Source organism: Bos indicus, chromosome 17 (assembly GCF_029378745.1).
Source record: "Bos indicus isolate NIAB-ARS_2022 breed Sahiwal x Tharparkar chromosome 17, NIAB-ARS_B.indTharparkar_mat_pri_1.0, whole genome shotgun sequence".
NCBI lineage: Eukaryota > Metazoa > Chordata > Mammalia > Artiodactyla > Bovidae > Bos > Bos indicus.
The window spans coordinates 39,722,180-39,745,229 of NC_091776.1; the positions used below are offsets into that span (position 1 = coordinate 39,722,180).

At 42.5% G+C, this 23,050-nt stretch overlaps 1 protein-coding gene across 24 annotated transcripts in view; it reads right to left on the reverse strand.

Moving 5' to 3' along the window:
* Positions 1–860: 860 nt before the first annotated feature.
* The window catches only part of RAPGEF2 (Rap guanine nucleotide exchange factor 2), a 269,177-nt gene continuing 246,987 nt past the window's right edge, over positions 861–23,050 (reverse strand). For 10 of the 24 annotated variants that reach the window (XM_070769165.1, XM_070769161.1, XM_070769175.1 and 7 more), the window contains 13 exons: positions 22,375–22,615; positions 20,090–20,473; positions 17,857–18,068; positions 17,641–17,764; positions 17,004–17,027; positions 15,692–15,915; positions 13,885–14,085; positions 9,901–10,053; positions 8,864–8,986; positions 7,482–7,707; positions 6,392–6,951; positions 3,923–4,201; positions 861–2,892 (listed from right to left, as the gene is read on the reverse strand). In XM_070769165.1, coding sequence (XP_070625266.1) covers positions 2,864–2,892; positions 3,923–4,201; positions 6,392–6,951; positions 7,482–7,707; positions 8,864–8,986; positions 9,901–10,053; positions 13,885–14,085; positions 15,692–15,915; positions 17,004–17,027; positions 17,641–17,764; positions 17,857–18,068; positions 20,090–20,473; positions 22,375–22,615 — 2,780 coding nt within the window. In that variant the 3' untranslated portion in view covers positions 861–2,863. The remainder of the gene's footprint in view (positions 2,893–3,922; positions 4,202–6,391; positions 6,952–7,481; positions 7,708–8,863; positions 8,987–9,900; positions 10,054–13,884; positions 14,086–15,691; positions 15,916–17,003; positions 17,028–17,640; positions 17,765–17,856; positions 18,069–20,089; positions 20,474–22,374; positions 22,616–23,050) is intronic. The other 14 variants (XM_070769172.1, XM_070769171.1, XM_070769185.1 and 11 more) reach the window with 10 other exon arrangements.

The window sequence follows — 23,050 nt, forward strand, 5'->3', positions numbered from 1 at the left end:
CCAGATTTTCACAAGACTGCACAAATGTCTCAGTCAGACTTTTAAGTTTTGGCCATCTTCCCTTTAGCATCAGGACTGAAGTCTGCCATCTTTCTAGACGCCCTCACATTTCCTCACGTTTTGCTTAACTGACTCTCACCTTTTTAAATTAAGTGCCCTTCTCATAGACTTAAGTATTATTCAGACCTACGTTACATTAGGACTCACAGACAGAACAAAGATATTTGATACACTCTTTGTTGCTATTTAGTTTCCAAGTTGTGTCCGACTCTCTTGTGATCCCACTGACTGTAGCTCTCCAGGCTCCTCTGCCCATGGGATTTTCCAAGCAAGAATACTAGAGTGGGTTGCCATTTCCTTCTCCGGGGGATCTCCCCGACCCAGGGATCAAAGCATGTCTCCTGCATTGGCAGGCAGATTCTTTACCACTGAGCCACCAAGGAAGCCCTGATGTACTCATTAGAACTTCCAAATTACTCGCTAGGTTGTACTAACTTACTGGTCATAATCTTGAATGCCAGTTTAAATTCTCCGAGGTCCTATTTCTTAGTATATATATTGGGAATTAAAACATTACATCCTGCAAAGATTTTTACTTGAAAAGAAGTGGGAAGAGATAAATGCTATGTAGATATACAATGATACCATTTTTCACTGAATTTCATTAAACACTATGAATTCTGGACACATGAATGATCTTATTTTCTACTAACATGAATGATATTAATTTCTTCTCTCTTAGGCAATGTCATCTGTACCTCCTCAGTGCCCTGAGGACTTGCTCCTGCACAGCCCCAAGGGCTTTCTCACGCTTCAGTTGGAAAAAGCATGCACGAGTCATTAAGAATACAGACAAGGCAGTATGTTATATTTATTTATTTTCCAGCTTGTACAAACTGGATGTAGAAGCATAAACATAGTACATTTCTACCATTTTCAACAAAAATATAACCAATATGTACAATTATTGTATTAAAAATACAAAAGGGATACAGACTCCACCAATGTCTTTCTAAAAGACATACAGGTACAAGTAGTATCAAAAGTATGAGGAAATCACCAGTTAATTGTACATTCTGCACTTGACATCACAGAGCGAACTGAGGTTACAGTCCTATGTTCTACGGTGACTTAATGCTTAGATAACATTTGTGCAACTTGTGTAGAGCGAGAGTTCTGTCTTTCTATATGCACATGAGGTCCATAGCCTAGAGAAGAAAACTGGCAAATAATGCATCTTACATGTAAAATTACAAATGCATCATTGACAATGTAATACATAAGCAAGTAGACAGATGCCATGATACAGGAGAGAATCATTAAATAAAGCACTGACATTGCTTTGATACAGTGAAAAAACACTGCAATTCGACTTTTAAAATTGGAAGCTATTTACGTTTATCTACTGATCAATATGATCAGCTGAATTTAATGGAAAAAAAATCCAAGACCAGCAGTTCCTCACATCTGAGTACTACTCGGATTGGCAGCCTTCACTTTTCCGGAGTCTGTGCAAAAACAACACAAAAATAGAGTGGAGGGTTCAGTCCTTCTGGGGTTAATAGCAGCTGTGAGCAGGTGGTTGCTACACTCAGGCCTTCTCCATCTCAGCGTCCGTAAAGCCACTTACGGGTCAGTCTTTGGCCACCAACCTGCCTTGCAAAGGCTGGCGGATCGCACCGGGTTTTGGACCTTTTTGATCTTTTTCATGTTAAAGGCTCGTGTGTTCCCTCGTGCCGATCGATCGATACAGGGAGGCTGTCTTGAAAGAGCAGTATGAACGGCTGGCGTTAGTGCCAACACCCCAAGCTGCTTTCACTGCAATGCTATCCAGTTATAAACGTTTCTCTTTAAAAACAAACAAGAGAAGCCCTAAAGCTAAATGAACAGAAATCAAAGAAACATAACTTAAAAAACAGGGGGTCTGCCGTCCGTCTCGATGGAGCAGGGCACGCCCAAGGGTGACGCTGCCCTGTGCTCCATAAGGCTCAGACACAGGACGCTAGGGTCCCAGTCCCTCCCCGGCCATGTGCAAACAGTTTGTACAGTAGAGCTCCAGCCCCTGGGGAAGGAGGGGCAGGAGCCCTGGGATCTAGGTAATTGGCTAACGTCTCATGCTTCCAGGATAGGGCACTTCTGGGGGCGGCCAGGACACAGGAAGAGGGGCTGTGCCCCGCCTCCTCTCTTCCTGGTGTGGCCACACCCTGTCCGGCATATTTGGTTTTTGAGAAACCCAGGCTGGCAACCCTACTTAAAGGTTCAAAATAATACTGTAATCATTAAATGGATATAACATTTACTCTCTGAACACAATCTTTAAACTCATTAAAAAGGAAAAAAAAAAAAAAGAGGACATTGTAAACAAGCGGACGAGCACTGTACTCAAAGGATTTCGTTTTTGTTTTCCTTGGTGGGTTAAAGGCCCCAAGTAGTTCCGTGGCTGACTTTTCTCACGATTCCAATGAAACCAAGTGCTAGGACTGGATTGAAATCTAAAAGGGAGATTTTTAAAAAATCCTTCCCGGCGTGGGTAAGTGCAGCCAGGTTGAATCATCGGTGGCGATGACCTTGGAATCTGGAATGATGCTGTGTTACGTGGCAGGCAGCGACGGGGAGCTCGGAGACGGCTGCACTGTGCATTCAAGCAACGAAGTCGGAAAAGTGCCAGGGCGGTTTCTTCACAGTATTTCACATGCAAAGGGGACAGGAAGAGGGGTCAGGAGCCCCATGCTGCTTTTAAGGCAGGAAAGGAGGCAAACTGGTCCACCATCCTCAGAGTGTGAGTTCCAAGGCTCCGACGCTAGGGGGCGTCTTCTTGTGCTCTCCTTTGGGCGGTTGACTCGGGTCCAGAGAAGCCCGCACCTCAAACAGCAGACACTTGTTCATCTTCTGCTAAAACAACCGTCAAAGAAAGAAGGAAATCAATGAGTAAGCAAGTCATTTTCTTGTGCTTAGAGAGAATACATTCACCGATATGCTAAATAAAAACACCATAGCTATTTTCTAAGTCTAGGTCACTATACTGCAGCTAGTCGGACACGACTGAAGTGACTTAGCAGCAGCAGTCACTTACAAATACTCATCTTTTTTTCTCCCTAATGATTCACAATGAAAAGTTTAAAATAAAGTATATTGTATATTTACTGATTGGAAATTCACTGACAGTAAATTCACTGAAGTGAAGTAGCTCAGTCGTGTCCAACTCTTTGCGACCCTGTGGACTGTAGCCCACCAGGCTCCTCCGTCCATGGGATTCTCCAGGCAAGAGTACTGGAGTGGGTTGCCATTTCCTTCTCCAGGGGATCTTCCCAACCCAGGGATCGAACCCAGGTCTCCCGCACTGCAGGCAGACACTATAAAGCAGCACGTGACCTTTTATAGTATACACTCACACATAAAGTCTAGAAGGATGTATAACAAAATGCTAATGGTGGTTGTCTGTAAATGACAGGATTATAAGTAATTTTCATTAATTGTTTTGCTTTCTTCTATAACAATTTTTTGCAGAATAACGTAAAAGCAGAAGGGGGAAGGGGTGGCACAGTCTGCCCCTCTGCATTCCCACCCCAAAATGGCCAGCTGGGTTCACACAGAGAAGGCATAAAAAGCTCTAGAGAAGTGGGTTTTTCTTCACTAGACTTTCATTTGGAACTTGTTACAAGTCCAAACATTTTCCCAGAAAATTGAGGATTAGGGAAGGAAAAGGAGCCATGCACACATGTTATTACAGGGAACCCCGCTGCAATGTTTAGTTATTCCTCAAGTTGCTTAGGAAGAAGCAAAACGCAGCCCAACTGCGCACACTAGGTTAGGGGTATGGGGTGTGGAGCCCTGCATGGGGAGCATCCGGAGGGAGAGCAGACCAGCCAGGATCGGGGATGCTAGAGGTGGGGCACAGGGGCGGGTGCGGGGGCGCATGTACCGTCCTCCTCGGCGGTGAGGCCCGGGGGTGCACAGGGGCCGGCGCGTGGGTCACCATCACCAGGCCGGTGCCACTGCGGCCTGGGGGCAGGCCTGGCGCTGCCTGGGGCGGGGGGTTCGGCCGGCCGGGCCAGCATCCTGGACCGCTGCAGCGCCACAGTGTAGTCCGGCGGTTTCCGGGCCGGGTGCGGGTGGGCCTCGGGGAAGTCAGTGATGGGGATGCCCACGTAGCCTGGTGGAGTGGGCGGCGGCTCCCGGTAGCGGCCCTCCTTCCTGGCTGCTGGGAGAGAAAAGGCACTGCAGTCAGCATCTAGGGAAGCGCATCCTGGGCCACGCGCACTCATCCAAAAGGATGAGGACCACGATCAACAGTGTGCCTGTGTAGCTGCACCTAGGCCTGCGGAGCGGGATGCGCGGGTGGTGCAGTGGGAGGCAGGACCTCTATCAAACTGGCTATTCACCGGTCATCTCTGGTGGCACAAGTGACTAAGCAATCTCAGTATCTGTAACTCTAACCGAGTGACTGCAGAGCGTCTCTGCTGGTCACAAAGTAACCAACGCCCAACCCTGGGGTTTACTGGAAACACCAGGCAAAGGAAACAGAAAGGCGCCCAGGCCCAGGCCAGCAACCCGGGAGAGGGGCCTGGCCAGGCAGGCTGTCACCCTGTGCTGGGCGCCCACCCTCACCAGGCAGAGGATCAATTCCATGTTACTTTTGAGCCTGGGGTCTCACTTCGGAAAACAGGGAGTCAAACTAAAGTTGGAAAAGTGTACCAAAAATGATGCAAATTTCAAAACTTAAGATTGTATGTATGTAAGGTATGTATTTTTTCTTAAAATCCTTTTATAGTAACTTCATGACATAAAGGCAGGTGAAGGCCAAGTTTTCTTATATTGAACTTTCTAGACTCAACTGTTAGGACCTTAGATCATTCTTTCTTTTGCAGTAAAAATTGTGTGTATTAGTTTGTTAAAGTGCTTTTTTACTTGTAATTGTCATGATATGGAAGCATTCCAAGTGTCCATCAACAGATGAATGGATAAAGAAGATGTTATACACACACACACACACACATACACACACTGGGATATTAGTCAATAAAAAGAATGAAATAATGCCATTTGCAGCTACATGGATAGACTGAGAGGTTATCATACTAAGTGAAGTAAGCCAGATAAAGACAAATATGATATCATTTATATGTGGAATCTAAAAAATAATACAAGTGAATCTATATACAAAATAGAAATAGACTCATAGACATAGAAAACAAATTCATGGTTACCAAAGGGGAAGATGGAGAGGAGGGATAAATTAGGAGTTTGGGATTAACATATACATGTGTATAGTACAGGGAACTATATTCAATGTCTTGTAATAGCCTGTAATGGAAAATAATATGAATATATATATATATATGAATCACTTTGCTGTACACTTGAAACTAACACCATATTATAAATCAACTATACTTCAGTTTTTTAAAAGTGCTTTAAAAATTGCAACCTAAGAATAGGTATTGTTTTTTCCTTATTCATCTTGAAAAGACAAATTATATACCAGATTTCTCACTCTGTATCCTATAATGCATCCCTACACTTTAATCATGCAGATGTTGAGCATGCCATAAAGAATATATTCTGATAGGGTTAAGGGAAAATAAGAGACCTTACAACAAAAACAGCAGCAGCAAACTGAAAGTGACTTTCATGTACTTAGGAATTATTATCTAGGCACTAGTGTTCAGTGTTTTGCAGATATTTCCTTTAAAACTCACACCAACTGCACGGATAGAAACTATTAAACTCATTTTACAGATGAGGAAACAGACACCATTTAGTGACTCACCTAGTGTCACAAAACTAGGACAGTGGCAAAGCACCGATTCAGCACGACCCCAGCCAGCCTGACTCCCAGGCTCTTACTGATGACATTACCTCTTAGCACCCTCCCCACCATGTTCTATCCTGTGCAGAGGGAATTTGTGTAGCAGAGAAAACAGCTTACCTACATAAAAAATATCAGTAGGAGATTTTTAAATATGCAATGTGTAAAGTTCTAAATACAATTCAAGGGAACAAAATAGAATAATAAAACATTTAAAACCGATTCCAATTAAACAGAAAAACTTCCTCCTCTAGAGAGAATGACCACCCTTTCTGGTAACTTTCAGCCTAGATCAATACTAGAGCAGAGAATACCCATAACGACAACCTACTACTGATCCTGACAGCTACAACACATGGAAGGTTTCCTGTGCTGCAGAGTATTTATAAGCACTAGCGCGCAGAACGTGGGCTCTTGTAACCATCATTCACTTCAAAATGCTGAGTGCACTGCTAACTTGGAAGCCCTAAGGGGCAATGGGTGGGACAGAACGAGAAGACCCACAAACACATACTTTTACTTTTGAAATAAGTCAGGGTGCAGCCATGACCCACACGCGACAGAGCCTGGCGGTCAGCTTACCGATGAGCCCCTTGGCAGCACTGGGTGTCACGGCTATGTGGGCAGCCATGGCGGCAGGTTTGGCTTCCTCTGCGGTCACGGCTGTCATGCTGCTGCTGTCAGCGTCAAGGGAAACGTCCTTACCCCCCCTTCTCTTGATGGTGCCCGTGTCCCCTTCCGAGTCCTCTCCCCAGTACCCTGTGGACGAGGCCCAGCTGGCCCGGGACTGGGCCTGATCGAGACTCTCTCGGCTCTGACTCTGCCTGCTGTACTTTGCACTGTGGTCGGGAAACATGATTTGGTCCATATGGCTGCTCGAGGCCCACAGCCCTGCAGCATCCCCTGGGTAATCAAAGTGAGTGTGCCCAAAGGGGAGCGTCTCCCAGCTCCTCTGGTGCTGGATGGTCTGGATGTTATCATGGGAGCCACTCGAGCACGACGTCCAGCTCCCCCGGCCACTGTCAGCAGCGTCCAGGGAGGCTCGGTCCCCCTGGTCCTGGGAAAGCTCCTCCGTGCTGGGGGAAGAGATCACGGTGGCTGCAGCATACAGGCCCCTGCTCTCAGACAGTGGCGCACAGGAACTAGGTGGCCGACGGGAAAGAAAAAGGAGAAAAGAAGATGAGAAGGAGAGGGGAAGAAAAGAGCAAGATTAACTAATCAATCTACAATAAAACCCTCTTTTCCCTCAAAAGGTGGCTTCCTTTCCTCCCAGGAAGAAGATGAAGGCTCCACCGACAGCAGCCACTCTGCCCTGTTCAGTCTCCTCCCCCTGGCCCTTGCAATGTCAGTACATTGACACAGTGGGGAAAAGAGCAACCAGTTCTTATAATAAAGGAAGCTTCCCCTTACAGGGCTCACCACAGTCTGATTATTTTGGGAGGGCAGCTCATACAAAAGGACTGAGACACATCCCAGAGTTGCCCTCTGCCCTCAGCACAGAGAAACGGATCCCGGTGAAGACCAGCCCTAACTCGAAAGCATTCTGCCTGGCAGACACAGCACAGTGCTTTCAGGAAATGCTGAGCATCAGAACTGGGATGGGAGAGCACCCACCACCTGGGCATCACACATAGTAAACAGCAGTGCACATGTGGAGGAGAGGAGCCCCTACCCCAGGCTGTACTGGTCAGGCTCCACCGCCGGCCGCCTCTCCAGCCGGCCAGAGGCCAGGCTGGTCTCCACGATGCTGACCGACGGCCTCTGGCGCCGCTCGTCAGGCAGCGAGACGGGCAATGAATCGAAGGAGGAGTTGCTGACGATACTGGATCGCGAGGAGATTTCGCTGTGGCCGGAATCTGAGAAGTTATCCACGGTGCCACTCGGAGCCAAAGTGTAGCCTGTGTAGGGACACACCAGTCCTTAGACACTGAAAGTTCATAGCGTCCACAATGCAGGCCACAGAAGTGGGGACTAAACACTCTACTTGTGGACTAAGATACCGCAAATTTTTACTCAAATGAATTTTAGCGTGTTTAATGAACGTTTAGAGGACGAAAGAAAACGCCATTATATGAGCCAGGAACTAATGCAGAGATTATGGCATGACCTGACTCATCTTAGCGCTCTTAAATATAAATTATACTACACCCGTCTATACAAATGAAACTATGAAGAATGACTAGGATCATATTTAAAAGTATGTTTTTTTCCTCAACCTGAAAAGTGAGCAATTTTGCCTTCAATGGCATTATTATTTTTTAGAATTTTATGGCAGAGAATAACTCCATTGGGAAGATCCACATTATAAGTGGACATATAGGAATAATAAATAAGACCTGAAGAAGGTATCTTTGGGTTTTTGCCATTTGATTTTTCAACATTAATAATATATTGGATAAATCACATAAAAGCCAATTGTTTTGAAGGATTCAATGTACAAAATCTCCACTTTCTCCCTGGACCATCACCACCATGTCTAAACAAATGTCCATTTTCTGGTATGAAAGACACTTAACTCTCCTTTGTTGCTGAAAACAATTCTGAAAGTCACAAAGGAAGAAAGGCTTGTCCTGACATTTTTAACAACAACAAAAAATTCACATCTTCCTTCTCAGTACTCATTTCTTTTTTAGCATTACTAAGAATCTAATGCTACTTAAAATACTGATTTTATATGATTATACGTGTACAATGCAAAATTTTCAATGCCACCTACCTAATTAAAAAAAAACAAGAAATCTAGAACACCTAAATGTTGCTCATTACTCTCTAAAGAGTATTTTCTCATCGTTTCAGTAAATTATGAATTCCTGATTTATTTTTTTAAAGGTTACACAGGTCTTGATATGATTTAATGTGTCCATCTATGAAATGTCTTTTATAAACCACACTATAAGTTCTGACAGACAAGATTTCCTGAACAGTCTGCCCAAAAAACACCTGAGAAAACCATCACTGAGGTGGTGCCCTGGACACGTGGCGGGAGGGACTGTTTTCCTCAGCTAATGAGCCAACTCCTGTCCTGTCCCCTGGCTCTGGCTCTGTAAACCCCACCTATCCCATAGGTCCGTGGTGCATTGTTATTCTTGTTCCTGTTCTCACTTCCAAGAGAAGAGGAGGAGCTGGTTAAATCCAACTGCCCGGAGCCAAAAGATCTCAGCTGACTGCCACTGCCACCTAACAAGGGACGAAAGAAGAGTTCAGACACACCCACCGAACACGGACTACAGACTGATACCACATAAAATGCACAGGTGTCCAAAAAAGCTAGAAAGTCAAGCAGGAACAGTATTTGTTGTACCAGTGAACTCTCACAATGGATTAATCTCTTTGGCCTTGTCTAGTGAGAATGGTCTGGCCGTTTATTATGGACTTATGCCCATTCACTGAAAGGGTAGGGGGTGGAAATAATTCTGAGGTTAGGCAGCAGAGAATTACCTAGTATTTTAAGATAAGAAAGCATTAATACTGGAAGGTGAGCCTGAGTGTCTAAAATGTAATCTCTTTAAAAATAAGACAAGATAGTAACAAAAAAGATAATCAAGACCTGTGTTAATACAATGAAAAAATAAATCAGGAAAATATTAGTTTTTCTTATGTTTATATAGCCCTTTACTCCATAGTTAATGCTATATAATCATATTTAGTTAGAACTGTTAGTATAAAAAGAATTATTCCCACACTTATAATCAGTAAAAAATGAATTATAAAAATTATAATTATAACATTACTAAAAATGAATTTTATATAGTTATATAAGCTTAACACTATTTATAGTTATAATATTAAAGAATACCAAAATTCTTCAAGATTTATAAACTGAAGAGAAAAAAATCCATTGGGTGTTACACATCAGGTCGCTTTTGTTTTTCTGGTTGCAACTTGTGGGCTTGAGGAACCTTAGTTCCCTAAACAGGGATGGAACCTCACCTCAGCAGCAAAAGTTTGGCATCCTGACCACTGGACGGTCAGAGAATGCCCAAGGTCATTTTAAGTGACTATATTGTCAGAAATGATGGAATCTCTAACTGGAATTTATCATGGCTGAAAGAACAGGTCACCAAGAAGGAGAACATAAGTCACCCAGTCACCTTTCCGTGGGGAGCTCTGTGGGGAGGTGGGCGGAGAGGAGAGCTGGGAAGACGTGTTGGATATCGTGTCTTCTGCTGGCCTCCTATGGCGCTCCAGGCTTCCTTCTTCAGACAAAGAAAGAATTTTCTTTAAAGCTTGTGGAGAGTTGATGCCTGGAAGAGAAAGAACTTCAATGTGCAGAATAACCGGAAGAACCCAAACACCTTTCTGTGCCAAGACTTCATATTCTATTCTGTTGCAGGCTGTCTGCAGTCTCAGAGGTCTGTGTGCTCTCCCCAGGTAAACTGAGGTACCTCACAGGAGGCACCAGGGACCGCAGCACAGCTTCTGACGCCCTCGGGGACGAGAGAGGCTGCTTCCGGTATTCCATGCTAGGTTCTGAATCTTGGCCACCACATTATTCAACAATATGTTGGGCAGCAATGAAGACAAAAAAGAGACAATCTGGAAATACTTTAAGTTAGCATGAAAGCAGTGCAGCTCAGAATATTTATCAGAACTCAAGTTTGGGTTGGAAAGAGGTATTTTGGTGTTGGAAAAGCTAGCGTGTGGGAAGTGGGAGTGATGGTAGGAAAAGGATTGAGCCAAGAGGCAAAAGAAGTAGCAGGAAAGAGACTGAAGGAGCATTAAGGAATTCCTCACTAATATCTGGTCAATAAGCAGATGAAGGAGCAGCAGCAGGAGGGGACCTTGAAAGTGCCCGGAACCAGAAGTTGAGGGAGAAGGTGTCTGGGGGGAGCCATCGAGCACCAAGTGCAGGATCAAGCAGGAGGATGTAAGGCAGAAGAAAAAGGATTCCGTGTGCTAGTATCAGGTGGTTTTCCCCCTAAAAACTACTTTAGATGTGAGGAAGTCACATGAAGAGATTCTTACTAAGTCTGTAGCATTATTATGAGGCACTCTCAATTACCATATTTTGAACAACAAAGAGACCTAAGGAGAGGCATTAGAGGCTGAAACTACCTCAATTAATATTAGTTTTGTGGGGTTTTTTTGGCTGTGCTGGGTCTTCATTGCTGTGCGTGGGCTTTCTCGAGTTGAGGCCAGCAGGGACTACTCTCTAGTTGTGGTGTGGTGGCTTCTCATTGTGGTAGCTTCTCTTATTGTAGAGCAGGAGTCTAGGACTCGTGGGCTCAGTGGCTGCAGCTCCCAGGTCCTAGAGCACAGGCTCGACAGTTGTGGCATCCAGGCTTAACTGCTCCAAGGCATATGGAATCTTCCCAGGTAAGGGATCAAACCTGTGTCCCCTGCATTGGCAGGAGGATTCTTAACCACTGGACCACCAGGGACGTCCTTAAATATTTACTTTTGTCAGCTTGGGTCTCAGTTGTAACATGCAGGCTTAGTTGCCCTGCAGTATATGGGATCTTAGTTGACCAGGAATCAAATCCTCAGCCCCTGCATTGGAAGGCAGATTCTTTACCACTGAACCACCAAGGAAGTCCTTATGTTAGTTTTGATGTTCTCAGACTTAACAGAATCCATTAAAAAAGGAGGAATGAAATTTAACCAAGATTTAATCCTTCATTTCACCTCATGTAAGTGTCTGATACTACTTTTTAATACAATCTTTTAAAAATCATTTTTCAAGCAATCTTTTAATTATGCATACAAATAATAATATACACAGGATACATCAAAACACTAGTTACACTAAAGCTACATGAATAAATAGCTTTAATTTGGAAAAAAAATTCCCAGACAGCATCACACACAGCATGAAAAAGTGCTGCCTTTGAACAATGCAGATGGATGTGAAGATGCTATGCCTCAGAAAACTCTGTTCCACCCTGAAAGTACTTTGATGACAAAGACATTAAAATAAGAAATGCATGAAGGAAGACTTCCCTGGCAGTCCAGTGGTTAAGACATAGCCTTCCAATGCAGGGCTTGCAAGTTTGGTCTCTGGTCATGGAGCTAAGATCCTACCTGCCTCATGGCCAAAACACCAAAATATAAAACAGAAGCAATATTGCAACAAATTTACTAAAGACTTTAAAAAATGGTCCACATCAAAAACAAAAAAATTTTTAAGTGTATGAAGTATTCAGAATAAAACTTGGTTCATGAATGGGGGTGGTGGGTGAACTCAGCAACTCTAAGTTAATATTTTATAGTATGTGACTTTAAATGTTTATTAAACTCTCTTAAGAAGACACATGACTATTTCATCCATACTCCTGAAGCTCATAAATTCAAATAGGCCTAAAATATTGGAGGGAGAGTCTCCTTGGGAAAGAGGGGGATGACTCTCTGTTAGGTGTGCCTCCACGTGGAGTAACAGGCTGTGTGCAGAAAAGAAGCAGAAAAGAGGCAATAGAGGTTGACTTGCAGGAGTACAGGGATATTCATAACAGGGAAGTGGAGGGACTTCCCTGGAGGTCCAGTGGTTAAGATGCTGTACTTCCACTGCAGGGGGCTTGGGTTCCATCCCTGGTGGGGGAACTAGATCCCATACGCCACATGGTACAGCCAAAAAATAAATAAAATTATATTTAAAAAATAACACAGTGGACAAAGGAACATTAATTCAGTTTGTTTGTGATAGAGGCAGCAAAACAAATATTTCGAAGAGGAAAATGTCCCATAAAGGGAAGATATTTCACTTTTCCCCAATTCAACAAATGGGACACCTGCTGATCAGGAGGAAGGAGCCAGTGACAGAATACTCATGACAGAGCACATGTCACAGAACACTCGTGACAGGGCACACAGAGCATCTAGGACTCCTGCCTGATGCATGGACAGCCTGCAGCCGGCCGGGAACTGTCCCAGCTACCAGTACCCTATTCTGTCAAGAGTCAGCTCTGCTGCCAGTTGTTTTTTAAAATTTCTTTCCTTTTATTAATATTGTTTCCTGTCACACAGACACACACACACATATATACAGACAGAAAAAAGAACTAGAACATTTTATGAAAAATAATTTTGCTCCATTTACATAAAAGGACTAAACTAGTCCATACTTTACTTTTAATAGGAAAGATGAAGCTCCTTTAACTGGAGCTGACTATTTTCCTCCCAAGTTACAGAACTGATGATTCAACAAATGAAAGTTACGCCTCCAGACAAATCATTTCACTTAGAAATATTCTGCCTAAATTCCAGCAACTCATTGATCAAAAGGTTAAACTAGTTTAAATAAGATACATGGGCAAAGCAGCTTCTGTACTTGCTAAAAGTTAAATGAGTAAAAGCCCCATGGCCTGCCTCTGCCCCCATCGCTATGACAAAGGAGCATGACTGAATGAGATGCTCTATAAAAACAGCTCTTCCCACTAGCAAAAGTAAAGTTTAACTTCATCAACATTAATGTCTTATTAAGAGGGGACAATCAGGGAAAACTCAGGTATATCAGATGAGGTTATCCAAAATAAGCACTGTTCCCTAATCTGAGAAGCAGGCGGTGAATGAACAGTGCCAAAAGGGCGTGTGGGTTGTTTGCATTTTTGTCGAGTTGTGTGAGTTGTTCGGATAGTTTGGAAACTAAGCCCTTGTCGGTCACATTGTTTGCAAATATTTTCTCCCATTCTGTCAGTGGTCTTTTCATTTTGTTTATGGTTTCCTTTGCCATGTGAAAGCTTGTGAGTTTGATTAGGTCCAATTTGTTTATTTTTGGTTTTGTTTCTATTGCCTTGGGACACTGACCTAAGAAAACGTTGCTATGATCTATGTCAGAGAATGTTTTTGCTTATGTTCTCTTCTAGGAGTTTTATGATGATAGGTCTTATGTTAAAGTTTTCAAGCCATTTTGAGTTTTTTATTTGTATGGTGAGAGGGCACGTTCTAACCTGACTGATTTACATGGGGCTGTCCAGCTTTCCTAGCACCACTTGAAGAGACTGTCTTTTTCTTAATGCATATTCTTGACTCTGTTGAAGATTAATTGACCGCAGTAATTAACCCAACTTTGTAATTCAACTATACTTTGATAAAAAAATAAATGGGGGAAAAAAAAAGAGGGTGTGAATGGAGTCACCTACCGAAAGGTGGGAGGTCCTTTACGGGAACTTTCTTCCGTGAAGGGTAAAGGGACACGGCGGGAACCTGCAGTCCCTGGTTGAGTTTGTGTGGCGGCTGCGGCGGCTGGGGCTGCGGCTGTGCTTTCGGCTGCAACCCCGCTCTCGGGGCCACTGGGGAGGTCTCCGATTTGACAGGCTTTTTGTCAGTGGGATTCTTAGGCACTGGTAATTGTTTGGTTTGAAAATAGAACAAGAAGTTGAAGAGGTTAGTGGCCACATATAAGATAATTATAGAACTGCATGAGCGTTTTCTGCAGTTAGAATACAGAAATGTGTATCTTTTTTCCTGTTCCTCATAAAAAGGATAGAAACAAGGGCAGGGGGAGAACTTTTGTTACAGAAAAAAGGCACAGCAGGACAAGATTTACTTTATGAAGCTAGCCATCTCAAAGGATGATTATACTATTAAGTACCACATTAAAAAAAAACTGTGGATAGTTTAATATAAGTATGTCTATAAAAAACCCAAATATATTATAACATTGTAAGAGGAAAATTGTTAGAAATTATTTTCCTAAAATGGTACCCCAAATCCCATGATATGTTTTAAGTTAATGGATAATATTAGCTACAATCTTTTTACTACCAAATTCTCTCTCCTATGGGTTAGAATTATCTACGTGCTAACAGCACTCAGTACTGCTTGAGTATTATACTGAGTGTATAATTCCATGGCAGATAGACGGCAAGCCAATTTAACAGGGCAATCAAATGCTGTATTTAAAGTGTATTAATATTCAAGACAACTCAATGACATATTTGACTTCCTCCGTTTTACACATTAAAGGAGCTTAAATAACCTGCCTAAGGTGGCATTGTTAGGACAAGGAACAAACACGATTTTAATTCAGACCAATCTGACTGCTGAGGACAAGCTCTTCTCCATGATACCTGGTGCTTTTCTAGTACTTGGGTAAATCTAATATAATAACCTGAATCTTCTTGATCATCCAGCATTTAAACTCTGTAGAAGGTATCTTCAAACTTGCCCATTGTTGTTAATCAGTTGCTAAATTGTGTCTGACTCTTTGTGACCTCATGGACCATAGTCCACCAGCATCCTCTGTCCATGGGATTCTCCAGGCAAGATTACTGGAGTGGGTAACCATTTCCTCCACTAGGGGATCTTCCCAACCTAGGGATCGAACCTGTGTCTCCTGCACTGACAGGTGTATTCTTTATCACTGAGCTACCAGGGCAGCCCTAAAAGATCCCGAAGTGTCCTAAATGGAAAATGCCTCTGTCTTACAAATACAAATGCCAAGAGAAAGAAAGCAGCCCCCATTTCTCACCAGGCCAGATCTATGCATTAGGCTGAGCTGAGGTTCCCCGTGGAGCAGAATTTCCGCTGTACGTGGCAGCTGAACTGACTACTGGGTGCCTTCTGGGCAAAGGGGTAAGGGGCAGCTAGTACACCTCGGTCTGTGCCCCTCCCAGACTGCCCATCACTTTGCAGGTATCTTTGTGAGAAAACAAGGGATGGGAATGGGCGCTGCATCTACCCATGTGTCCCTTGCCTGCACCCTGGTGGCACTGGGATGAAACCAAATAAGCCAGTCACCCTGAAGTAGTCTATGGTGTCATGGTCTCCACGCTAAATCCCACTGGACACGAGCCCAAACCCAGGACTGCGCTGTGTGCTGTAATAACAGGAAAGGCTAGCGTGTCTCAGGATGCTATGTGCCCCTGCAACCTGCCCTGCTGTGCTGGCACAGGAAGCCTATCTGCATTCCAACTGGACCTGCAGCCACTTTAAGGAGAAACTCACGTGTGTTGGTGGCCGGCTCACACTGCAGGGATAGCGTCTGAAGACTCTCCTCATCCATCTCGAGCTCCAGATTGGACAGGTACTGCTTCACTTTGCGAGCCATCTGGGCATCTTCATATAGCTTTTTGGCATTGAGAAAGGAGCTACGACGCACCCGCTTTTTATGCCCACCTGTCTGAGCAACATCTAGCACGGTTGCGTTTGTACTACCCTGGCTGAGCGACCTGGAAGATGAAAAGGCAGAGATGCAGCTCGCTCCAGCACAGGGTCACCGTACCCACAGAAAACATGCCAAGACTTCTCTAACAGTCTAGTTCAAGAGGCCACATGCCTCATTCTGGTAAGTAAACTGTCACAAAGGAATATAGAATCATATCATATTTATATAGATTAAAATATAATATATAGATTTAAATGATTTTTTTTCAAATTAAAAAGAATTCTACATACACTATATGTATACATATACGTTTGGTACTTGTTCTGTTTGAACTAAAAATTCTACTTTTTTGCCTATAGAAAGCATCCAAGGCAGTTCTCTTGTAGAAGCCAGCAATTAATAATTATTATATATAAAAGCTCATGCAAGAATACACAGTTACAATAATTAAGAGTGACATTAAATTTATTTCTTCTAAAAGGGATGTCTTACATAGATTTAAAGAAATTTACCCACAATGTTCACAATTGTTTTCTTATTGCTTGGGTTAAGTGTAGTGAGTTTTTCAAGTAATATGGTCAATTTGTTAATAAAATGGTCATGCAAATGTAAAAACACATGTACAGGAACTAGCATATGAGTTGTTAAGAATTATTTTTGAAAAGGACTGGTTTATAGAATGAAAACAGTAGTTAGTTGAGCTGTAAAAAATTTAGTTTTAACATGTAGGGGCACCTTCTGTATTACATAGATTGACTTCACAAAAATCTGTGCAACAGTATTTAAATTGCACAATTTTCCCTTCTAACATCCTTTCTCCCCTCACCCCAGGTTAGACTTTTCTCATTTCAAAACACACAAATTGTATTAAAATTAAATCTTTTTGAAAGCTCAGGAGTAAGGCTTGGCCTGTGGTTCCCCAGAACAGTCATCAGTCATTTCACAGCTCTCATGGGTCATGACCTCAAAAGCAAAAGCCCCAGTAGATTAAACTTGAAGTCAGTTTGCCAACTGAAATTCTGCTAGAGCAAGAGGGTTAAGAAAAAAAAAAATGCAAAAATGCAAAGCGTCAGGAAACACAGCGGGTAAGAAAAACACAATGCCATGAGCAGGATGAGAACTGTGTGGGTGTGCAGTGCCCCCACCACTTACCCCAGACTCCTCCACTTCTTCTTCCTGTAAGTGAGAGCCGTGGAGGTTGAAGCATGGGTGTAGAGAGAGACAGAGAGATCACAAGCTCAGAAAGAAAGGACCAGACTTCTGGATAAGCAGTACTAGAAGCCCACAAACCATAAACTGCATAATCGCCTCACGCACACACACAACTGGACCAGCAATAGCTTTCTGGCTCAAAAGACAAATAAAAGTAAATATTCTGTTGTAAAGACTTTTTGTTCTCTCTTTCACTGGATTCATCATTTTTGGCTACACTGACAGCTCAATCCATTGTGTGGACAGTGAGACAATACCACTTGGATCATTTACATATTTTAGTTCAACTATCAATTATGCCTTTTAGTTCTGTAAATCAGCATTCTGAAAAATAAGAATAGTTGTGTCTCATGGTCAATGAAAAGTGTCTGAGGGACAAACTGTTTTCACTGACAGCCCAAAGTGCACCAGATGTGGAATCAGACAGTCATTCTGAATTACAGCTCAATGGAGATTCTGTACACACCCTGATAAATCTCGCCACAGATGGATGTATTCAAAACCTTCTCTCATTGATTAGGAAGCTCTAAGCTCAACCTTCTCTAACCCCAGGAACACTGCTGAGGGAGACACTCACCGAGTCCTGAACATGAGGGCAGGGTCCATGTTCACAGAGGCCATTCGGCCAACGTGACGTATTTCCTTTGCAATCATTCTTAGCTTCTCAAAATTGACCAGCCCATCAACCTTGGAGTCATTCCCTGTAATTGGTAAAGAAGGAAAGGGGAATCACATGGCATTCATCCTATACCTCCACCGGTGGAGACAGAAACCTTCCAACTTATATATTCACCTTCGTGAAGGAACGTAAGATCCTTCTTGATCACTGGGAACAGGGGGATGATAGGAGGCTGCAGGTTCTGACTGTTGAGGACATTGCGGTATTTTGCCATGTTTCTGGAAGGATCAAACAGGTCTTGGAGATCTTGAAACAGCTTTTCGTATTTATTGGGAAGTTTCTCCCAGGTAGTTCGCAGTCTTGCCACCGGCGCCAGGTTTAGGCCACTGAGAGGGAAAAAGAAAAGTGGTATAAAATTAAATGACTTGTCCTATTGAAGGAAGCTAAGAATGTATTGCTTATTTATTAACACAGAACACTTCTGCGTGCATGCTGTGTATACACAGGAATGTACAGGATTCAAAGGACTATTAATAATTCTGGGTAATGAAAACTGAAGATGGAAGCAGGGACAGGGCCTTGGGGTTTTCCTCTTTTTCCGTTTATAGCCTCTGGTCTGTCTACTGCAGGCAGAACTACTACAATGTCAAGTGTAATGAGGGCAGCGCTGTGTTTCACTGCATGATCTCCGTACATCAAGTACTTGGCACCAAGCAGGCATTTGATAAAGCAGATTAACAAATATCCTGTGACACTGGGTCATTTGTAGAGACGTGGATGGACCTAGAGTCTGTCGTACAGAGTGAAGTAAGTCAGAAAGAGAAAAATAAATATCATATAATACTGCTTATATGTGGAATCTAGAAAAATGGTACAGGTGAACCTAGTTCTAGGGCAGGAATAGAGATGCAGATGTAAAGAATGAATGTGTGGATATGAGAAGGAGGGGGATGAATTGGGAGATTAAGACTGACATATATTAATAAACCCTACCATGTGTGAAATAGAGAGCTAGTGGGAAGCTGCTGTATAACACAGGAAGCTCGCCTCTGTGCTCTGTGATGACTTAGAGGGGTGGGATGGGGAAGGAGGGGAGGGAGGTCCAAGAGGGAGAGGATATATGTATCCTTATGACTGACTCACTTTGTAGTACAAAAGTAAGGAACACAATGTTGCAAAGCAATTGTACCCCCAAAAATACGTATATATATATATATCCTATGATAATAATTTTAAAGCTATAAGAACAATAATAGTATGATCAAATTCTTAGACAGAAAAAACGACTAATTTAATCATCAGCATCAATTTTGTTCATTGTTTCAATCTGTATTTTCTTCCAGCCTCTAAGCACTTAGAGGAGAAGAAAATTAACATTTAGTAGGCATCCATCTGCCCTGTGCAACTGATGGAACTCTATACACATCATACTATTTAGGTTACTTGGTAACTCTTTGGGTCATTGTTATTTTATATAGAAATAAATTGAAATTCAGAGAAATTCAAATAATTTGCCCCAAGTCACAGAGCTAAAAAAAAAAAGGCAAACACAGATTTTCTGGGCTTTAAATCAGCATACAAGGTTTTTTTTTTAAACTGAAGTACAGCTGATTTACAATGATGTGTTAGTTTCAGGTGTACAGCACAGTGATTTGTCATATATCAATACACTCACATACACATACATATATATCTGTTCTTTTTCGGATTCTTTTCTGTTACAGGCTATTACAAAATACTGAGTATAGTTCCCTATGCTATACAGTAGGGCCTTGTTGTTTATCTACTTTAAATATGTTAGTTGCTTGGTCGAGTCCAACTCTTCGTGACCTGGACTATACCCTGCCAGGCTCCTCTGTCCATAGAATTCTCCAGTCAAGAATAGTGGAATGGCTTGCCATTTCTTACTCCAGAGGATCTTCCTGACCCAGGGATCAAATCCAGGTCTCCTGAATTGCAGACAGATTCTTTACCATTTGAGCCATCAGGGAAGCCCATTTTATATATAATAGTGTATATATTTTAAACCAAACTCCTAAATCATCCTTTTCTCTCTCTCTCCCATTTGCTAACCATAAGTTTATTTCGTATGTCTATGGGTCTACTTCTGTTTTGTAAATAAGTGCATTTACACATAGATATATATATTTAGGTTCCATATATAAATGATACCATATGATATTTGTCTTACTCTGTCTGACTTTACTTAGTATAATAATCTCTAGGACCATCCATTATAAGAGACTTTAAATAAAGCGTTACAATTAGGATTCAGAGAAAAAGAAGTATTCCATATGATGCAATTAAAAAACTACTACACTCCTACAAATTGTATGGCTTTCCTGGATTGATATAATATTTTTTAACCTGCAAACTGAATCAACTCTTACAATGAACGTGCTCTCACCTGATGATCGCAAACATGGAGTTAAAATTCTTGCACTCCCTACAGTGCAGAGCTATCTTGATGAAATGCTTAATGATCTTCATCCTCTTCAGCTGGTTTGTCTCCCGCAGAATCTCAGATGCTACCCAAAACGTCTCCTGGTTAATGACTTCCTCGAATGTCTTCAGGTTGGCACAGCTGGTTTTTGATTTAAGCTTGAATAAGTCATCGATATACTCAGTGGGCTCGATGTTGCGGAAAAGCTCGAAGTTGCGCATGGAGAGCTGCGTGGCCACCTCCACGGTGCTGAGCTGCAGCAGTGAGATCTGGCTCTCTCGCAGCAGCTCCTGTGCATCCTCATCCGAGCAAAGGGTTTCCGTCTCCATGTTGTTTTTCAAGTAATACCTGTGAGAGACACAGAATCCAAAGCCTGAGCAGCAATCTCAAAACATTCCTGGAAAAACGCTGCTGTCTACAGAACAGCAATGAGAACGTGCTGCTGAATGATGCAGGGACTCTGCTTGGCAGACGGAGGAGGCAGTGGCTCCTCAGACGCCAGACCACAGAACCCCATCCAGAAGCCACTGATAGAAGCAAACACATCACATGGAACTGCATTTGTATCAACTGCAATCCATTTTCTACTACTCTTCCTTCCTTCTAGATTATTATTATTATTATTTTGGCTAATAAGGACAGAAAATAGCTGAACTTAGATAATCGGTTTAAATAAGGAAATGGGATCCAAGGAAGGAAGTGAGAATCCAACACAGAGTGACCACTCTGTTCCCTGGAGATTCTCTGTGACTACTGGTCCACCCAAGTTCACCTATTTATTTAAATACCAAAGGAACCTGTAAGCCATTTGCCTCTATTTGATGCTATGAGGAGAACGATCCTAAGACGGACTTTGACTTTCGAATATCTGATTTTCACAAAAACCCTACACATAAGTGGGGTGTGTGTTTTTCCTGCTTGTCAGATGAAGAAACAAAGGCTCAGAAAGATGAACACCAGCTGTAGAGAGAGCACTCAGGGTCACTGCGCCTTTCTCTTTGTCAGCAACTTGTCCAAAGAGAATGCAAATGTTTACTCTGTTAATTTTTTTTTTTTTTACCGATTTTATAGAAAGATGCTTTCTTAAGCCAGACTCCATAAAGGAAGAAACAGAATGAGAATTGTGGTCCTGTCAAACTGGCCTTCTGCATATTTCGCCAAAGCTGACGTGACAGAAGACACAGACCTCGGGGCTTGACAGTCATAGATGTTCTCAGCTTTGATTACTCACGAAGCCTGTGATGTGAATCCATTTATAATTTTGTTGAGCAATGACTGTGAATCAGGACTCTGCACCTCAGTGGAGATCTGGAGAACTCCATCATGATCACAGACAGATCAATGATATTTAAATGATAACAAGAAAAACGGACACTACCTACCAGAGTTGGGGCTGGCAATAAAGTGAAAGTGAAGAAGAGCAAGAAAGTTATAGCTGACAGAAAGAAAACAGAAGTTCGGAATGAATTAAATCAGGTTTAGATGTTTAACACAAAAGGCAGGAATACAATGAAACACTCCATATGATGAGAAAAAAAGAAAAAATGTGATTTATGAAAACACTCATTTTTCAGAAAGTGCAAAATCTAGTCATTATACGAAAGCCAAGACATAACTAGTTTTCCAACTTTCCCTAATTTGTGATTTGAGAATATCAATGGAAACACCATTTAAGAGACACAAAACCATCTAAGAGGCTGACAAAACCCCATACAATGTTTTCCTGCAAATACAAGGCAGCAGAAGACCAAGCCCTGAAGCAACTAGGCTTTGGTTCCAGTGTTAAGGATATTTCATTAGTGTCATGAACAATAATAGGCAGCTTTAGCCAACCACACTGTCATAGATATCTCCACCTAAACAAATGGAGCTCCTAGAAAAGTCAGGTAGGCAGAAGCAAATGGCAGAAGACGGTGGAAGGTGTGTTGTGAATGTGCATCTCCCAGGAGATGGCTGTGCCTTTCTGCCAGCCCCGTGTCCTGATGGGAGCACAAGCACTGGTGAGCAGCAAGGAACGGTCAGGTCACAGCACCCTTGTTTTGCACAAGTTCCTAAGAGATCCTTGTGAGGGTCAACCGTCTACTGTGTGCATTCCCTTTGATATGGCAATGCTCAGTGAATGAGGCAAATCTTCTTTTTAATCTTCAGGGATACTTATTTTAAAAACCCTTAGAAAGTGTTCACCGGCCATTGGTGTGGGATTTGGGGAGGTGGGGGTAGAGAAATCCAACAGGATGAGGAACATCTACCTTCCGCTCAGCTGTATTCTGTCAGCAAGTTTGGAAAGCTGATCTGGAAGCCTTCTTTGCTTGATCACTCCCTCTGGTGTGACAGAGACTTCACAGAGCGAGTACTGATCTGGGGTGGCGGTCACGGCAAACTCCCGGATGGCCTGAACGACCACTTCCTTCGCCGTAGTGTCCTTACTGATCATGATGTATCGGCTTTGCTGGTCAGCCTTGAAAACCCTTAGCACTTGATCTGGCAAATCTGGTGGAAAGAAGAGTCATATGTCAGTAGAAAGGATTTCAGTACATGGTAATAAAATTAAACAAAGCAATGTGAAAAAAATTCTCAGAAAAGACAATGCTAAACTTCCATCTCTCCCTTACATCAGCAATTCTTCTTCAAAGATTGATTCAGTCAACATATAGGCACACCGAATGAACACATTTGCCCTAGGATAACCAAATGATCCACAAATAAACAGATCAGATCACAATAGCAGCAGTTAAAGTTGTCAGGTTGGCAGCAGAAAGGAAAAAATTTAAATCTAAAGTTCATCTTTATTATATTGAAAAATCCAGGAAGCTGATCTAAAATATGCCTCTTACTTTTTATTTAATATGACCTGATAATATCTGCATGATACTATATTAACTTCATTTTATGAAAGGGAACATCTGAGAGATCCATTTGCTTGTG